At 50.5% G+C, this 6,000-nt stretch overlaps 1 protein-coding gene across 4 annotated transcripts in view; it reads left to right on the top strand.

Moving 5' to 3' along the window:
• Window positions 1–6,000, top strand: part of NUP210 (nucleoporin 210kDa) — a 120,105-nt gene that overhangs the window by 97,740 nt on the left and 16,365 nt on the right. For all 4 annotated transcript variants that reach the window (XM_014533634.1, XM_014533633.1, XM_005886617.2 and 1 more), the window contains exons 28-30: window positions 1,019–1,177; window positions 3,099–3,190; window positions 5,082–5,256. In XM_014533634.1, coding sequence (XP_014389120.1) covers window positions 1,019–1,177; window positions 3,099–3,190; window positions 5,082–5,256 — 426 coding nt within the window. The remainder of the gene's footprint in view (window positions 1–1,018; window positions 1,178–3,098; window positions 3,191–5,081; window positions 5,257–6,000) is intronic.

Below are 6,000 nucleotides of genomic sequence, written 5' to 3'. Positions count from 1 at the left end.
GGGGGGGGGGGGGGGGGGGGTCTGTGATGGGGAGGAGCCAGGCCCAGGGATGGAGTTTCCTAGAGGCTGCCAAAAGCTCATCTAGTATAGGGCGATGTCTTCCCCAGGCCACCCAGGAGGGCCAGGGTTCTGTCCTCAGTGCCAGCACTTCCCCAGGCAGTTTCCTTGGTATGTGGGCAGTGACTTCTTCACAGACATCATAACAGAGGGCTCTGCAGGGAAACACTGCCAAGCCTAGAGACCCTCTAGGTCAGTGGTCGGCAAACTGCGGCTCGGCAAACCGCGGCTTGCGAGCCACATGCGGCTCTTTGGCTCCTTGAGTGTGGCTCTTCCACAAAATATCGGCTCTTCCACAAAATACCGACTTCTGCAGATGGGCCACGAAGTTTCAGTCACACTGTACAGCACGCCCGCACGTGGTATTTTGTGGAAGAGCCACACTCAAGGGGCCAAAGAGCCGCGTGTGGCTTGCGAGCCACGGTTTGCTGACCATGGCTCTAGGTCAGCCGTGGGCAAACTACGGCCCGCAGGCCGGATCCGGCCCGTTTGAAATGAATAAAACTAAAAAAAAAAGACCGTACCCTTTTATGTAATGATGTTTACTTTGAATTTATATTAGTTTACACAAACACTCCATCCATGCTTTTGTTCCGGCCCTCCGGTCCAGTTTAAGAACCCATTGTGGCCGTCGAGTCAAAAAGTTTGCCCACCCCTGCTCTAGGTGATTCATAACCACCTCCACACACTAAAGGCTCTGAGAAGTTCAGCGTGGAAATGCTGGCTATGGTGGGTTGACCCAGCGTTTTCTGCATTCACCCATGAATGAACACGGTGACTCAGTATGGGGCACTCGGCTCATCCTGGGTGATTGCAGTCTGCGCACTTGGGGTCAGCAGGCCTGACCAGGGCAGGAAGGCAGCAGCCTTTGAGAACAGTCTGGGGCTCTGTCTGGCTCCGCCCTTTGGGGGTGCTGGGGCCCCAGGGCTCTCCCTGAAAACATATTTGGTGTCTGTCCCAGGCGTCACTCCAGCTCCCGTCGCAGTACAACTTTGCCATGACCGTGCACGGCCGGGTAAGAGGCCGGACCGGGCTGAGGGTGGTGGTCAAGGCTCTGGACCCCACAGCTGGGCAGCTGCATGGCCTCGCCAAAGAACTCTCTGATGAGATCCAAATCCAGGTAAAGGCCAGGTGGGCAGGAAGCACATGTGAGAGGGAGAGTAAGTGCCAGCCCAGTGCCCTTGTCCTCAGGGGCCATGAAGGTACATGTCAGCCCTTCCACTGCCACAGGCAGGCCCTACCCCAAGCAGTTCTCAGTCCGCTGGGGTCGAGGTCAGGGTGTATGAGCTACTCTGGGAGCCCAGAGACGTGGCTGCCGAGAGCTTCGCAGAGGAATGCATTTCAGGGGGGAGGAACCAGCTGGCGGCCGGGCAGATGGACGGCACGGGCAGGGTGGGAGGAACCGGCTGGCAGCCGGGCAGATGGACGGCACGGGCAAAGGCCTGGGGGTCTGAAATAGCTTGATGTGTTCCCAAAATAGAAAGTCATTCTGACTTTCATGGGAGGAAAAGGCTGGAAAATAGTCTGAGTCAGGCATTAACATATTGTCTGAATTTATTTTACAAACACTCTTAGAGGACCTGACTGCTAGACATGTTTCCTGTTTCCCAGAACTCCCGTAGGCCTGAGGGCAAGAGCTGCCTTGACAATAAGCCTAGGGCCCCACGGGGGTGGGGAGACGGCGGGGAGCGGGGAGCGGCCCTTCCAGCTCCCAGTAAGTGGGTGGTGGGCCCTGTGGGTGGCCTGGGAGATGGTGTGGCCCATCACTTCACAGATGAGCCCCCACCTCAGAGGGAGGTGGTCTGCTCACAGCCCTCGAGGGTACACAACCTATTCAGGAGCCGAGACCAGCAGCCCTCCTCCCACCCAGGCTCAGCCTCCGCATCTCTCCAACCCACCCTCCTGCCTCCTCTGCCCTTCTGGGCCCCTCTGTCAAACTGGAGAGTTGATGCTCTGAAGAGCATTTTTAGCTTTAAGGACCCTCTTCTGCTGATCTGGGGCTAAGCAACCCCTGGGTCCTCCTAAATTACAAAGAAAAACTGAAAGCACCCCCTAACTATTAAGAGAAAAGAAATGGGTTCAAGCCCCCTCTTCAAGAAGAAGTGAACCATCTCTAACCCGGGCACATACCCCAGTAGGGGTGAAGAAGCAGTTTTTCCAAGAAGGAAATGCCTGTTTGCCAGCCCCCCTCAACTTGGCTCACATGAGCATTGTACACAGACACTGACACACACGTATGTGCACAGACACAGACATACAGACAAGAACTATGTGCACAGAAACACAGATACATGCAGATACATAAACACATGAGTACATGTTCCTATTGGTTAAAATAGAATGAAGTTCTAGCACCTGTCATGGGATTAAAGACGGGCTTTGCAGCTTCCAGTCTCTCTCTGACTTGGTTTCCCCCATTGACAGCGGATGGAGTTTTGAGTGCATCAGAAACTTAGAGAAGCTGGATCCAGCCCACAGATGTGTTTTATTTGGCTCAGTGCTTTGAAACAATTTTTTCTTTGTTGCCAACATTTAAAAATAAGATTTTGTATAAAAATCCAATATGCAGCTCATCCTGAAAACATGCATTTGCCATATGGCAAAATCAGCAGGAGATGAGAAGCAGCCACCCTTTAACAGCACTGTGCTCTCCAGTTTGCCACAGGCCCCATCACTCCCTGTTGTATCCTTGACAGTGAGGCTGAGTCAGTGCCATTGGCCATGTTCCCTTTTGCACATACATCCTGGTGCACACACACCCCTCCCTCAACAGCACCCCCCGGGGACTGAGGTAGAGCATGCCCCTGGCTCTGTAAAGCAGCTCCCATCAGGGTACCCAGCATGCACCTGCCTGTTTCCCTCATCCCACCTCTGGTGTCTCCTAGCGGTCAGCCCTCACCAGTGCATCACCAGCTAGACAGATGCTTGCTGGCAGCAGTTTCTCATCTGTGCGCCACACTCGGCTCTCCCTGCTGAGAGAGCAGGAGATACGAGACATGATTCTGGTATATCACAGGAAATAAAATGTGCCTCTGTTTTAGGTATTTGAAAAGCTGATGCTGCTGAACCCAGAAATAGAAGCAGAACAAATACTAATGTCACCCAACTCATTTATAAAGCTTCAGACAAACAGGTACACAACTGGTTTTTAGCAAGGTTATGAATCTGTTCTTGGTCCAGTAACTCGTTTATCAAAGTTGTCAACAGCTGTGGCTGCCTCAGGTACACTGGGCATTGCCTTTAAAATGGGTGTGGCCTCACATTTCTCCTTCTCTCTGTGTGGACATCCCCATTCTTCCTCATCACTTAGACCTGCAGGCCCTCTTCTCCTCCTTGTGGCCTAAAAACTGTTTAATGTCTGCTGTTGAAATCCAGTACTTCAGAGGGGGAAAAGCACTAACTTGGAAGTGTTAAATTTTCCAAATCCTGTGTATCTTCAAGACTTGCCACTCAAAGTATAGTCCACAGACCTGCATGGCATCAACTGGGAGCATGTGAAAATGCAAATCTCGGGTCCTCGTGGGTTCAATTCCCAGTCAAGGGCAGGTATCTAGGTTGAAGGTTCGATCCCTGTTTCAGATTGGGGCATGTGCTGGAGGCAGCCAATCAGTGTTTCTCTCTCTCTCTCTCTCTCTCTCTCTCTCTCTTTCTCTCCTCTTCCTTCCTCCCTTCCTTCAACTCTCTCTCTAAAAAAATCAGTGGGGTGGGCCAGTCTGGTTCAGTGGTTGAGCGTTGACCTATGAACCAGGAGGTGAGGGTTTGATTCCTGGTCAGGGTACATGCCCAGGTTGTGGGCTTAATCCCCAGTAGAGGGCATGCAGGAGGCAATCAATTAGTGATTCGCTCTCATCATTGATGTTCCTATCTCTCCCTCTCCCTTCCTCTCTGAAATAAATAAATAAAATATTTTTTTTAAATCAATGGGGGGAAAAAAGAAGAAAATGCAAATCTTGGGCACCACCCCAGACCTGCACTTTAACAGGATCTTCTGGTGATGGGAATATACATTAACGTTTGAGAAACACCTTTTAAATCATTCTGCAGACATAATTCCTACCTTGCATTCCAAGTGGGTGCCTTTGGCAGCCATGACTTGCATTGGAATGCTGTTGCAAGATAGGGGGCAGTGAGGACCATAGGAGCACTTACATGTTCCATGAAACACATACACATGGTATTCATTTAACCAGATTTTCTAAATGTTAAGCTGTGTGCCAGGTTCCAGGAACAGAGGTGGATGACACATGGTGCCCTTAAGGAATTTGGTAGGGAAAAGATAGCATGATAAAAGCTATAATGAAATGAAGTTTCATTCAAGCCACAGCCCAAAGAAGGGCCTTCCATGTGAAGAGTTAGGGAAGACATGTCACAGAGATGCTTGAGCTGGGTCTTGAAGGATGCATAGGAGTTCTGCATAGGAGGAGAGGTTGATGAGGGGGTTGAAAGTTGAGGCAGAGTTTGTTTAAAGTCCTCTCAGGAGGGTCTTCGGGGCTAGGGCACCACACCTTCCTTTCTTTATGATGTTAATGAGTGTGTAAGGGATGTGAATGCTGCAGGATTTGTCTTCCACCTAGTACATGATGTCAGTGGCTTCACAGATCATTTTCTGAGCAAGTAGTTCATTTTCACCCTGTTCCCGCCCTTGGAAATAGGACATTGCTTCCCGTTCACACTGATGTGCCTAAAGGCACACCGCTGTTTGCAGGGTGATGGGACGGCCTCCGGGTTCTGTCCCACTCAAAGCTCCCACCTTCTTTCTGCTACACCAGGCTGCCTTATTTCAGTAACGGAAAACAGTTTGCCTCAGAAACAGTATTTTACAGTAAATGTCCCATGTGGCTGATGGAAGGAAATCAGCCCTCATGGTGTCTGTCTCCCTGTTGACTGGCCATGTGAGGAGCTGTTCTTGGAAGAGTGGGAAAAGATACTTTCCTTGGAACTTTTGGTTTTCCAAATCAGGTTCCTGTTAGTGACTGAAGAGGCAGGCTGCCCACACGTAAACAGCTCTGTTTTGTTTTCCAAAGGGATGGCACAGCATCTCTGAGCTACCGTGTCCTGAATGGGCCCGAGAAGGTTCCCATCGTGCACATTAATGAGAAAGGCTTCCTGGTGTCAGGGCCCACAATTGGGACTTCTACCATTGAAGTGACTGCCCAAGAGCCATTTGGGACCAACCAGACCATCATCGTTGCAGTAAAGGTAGGGTCCCATTATTCTCCTTTTTAGAGTAATAAAAGCAGTAGTGCGGAGGTAATATTTCTCCCCTTGCAGGTATAAGTGAATATATTCCCCTGCAGCTGAGAAATCATATGTAAGAATTTACTTCAGAATAGCCAGGGGCAAAGTTCCAGGTAAAAAGCTACAGCATCTTCTGGCTGTTCAAGCCAGAGGTCTTTGGAAATTATAGAGTGCAATGACCTTGTTCATAACTGGGGAAACTGAGGTGCAGCACAGTCCTGTGATTTGCCGGCACTGGCACCCCAGGGTCTGGATGGGGCAGCCGGTACCTGGCACATGATAAGTGCCACTGAATGCATGAGCTAGATACCAGACCCACAGTTCATTACATGACACCGGCGGCAGCCTGGACAGGTAGGTGACACATGCTATGGGCAAGAAAACCAGGATCCAGAGTGGAAGTGAGTTGCTCAAGGTCACAGTGGTTGCAAGTCAATCTGGATGCTGACCTGCCTTGGCCTGGCTCAGGCTTATGTCCTCTGGTCACATCACGGTGCCTCCCCGGTCGCTCCTTAGTGAGGGGAATTTGTCCTTGGACATCCCTGGGGTTTATCTTAACGTGAGATATTCCATATCTCATCACTGCCATCTCTAAATCTTAGATGACAGAGAAAGTACATGACTGTTTTTATGTTTAGATTTTCCCTGGGTCGCAGGCCTACTTCCTTAAGTAATGGCTCTTTGTTTCAAGGTGAGTGCCTGGCA

This window comes from Myotis brandtii, unplaced genomic scaffold, assembly GCF_000412655.1.
Source record: "Myotis brandtii unplaced genomic scaffold, ASM41265v1 scaffold995, whole genome shotgun sequence".
Taxonomy (NCBI): domain Eukaryota; kingdom Metazoa; phylum Chordata; class Mammalia; order Chiroptera; family Vespertilionidae; genus Myotis; species Myotis brandtii.
The sequence above is the reverse complement of the archived record's forward strand: the minus strand, read 5'-3'. Positions and strand labels throughout refer to the sequence as shown.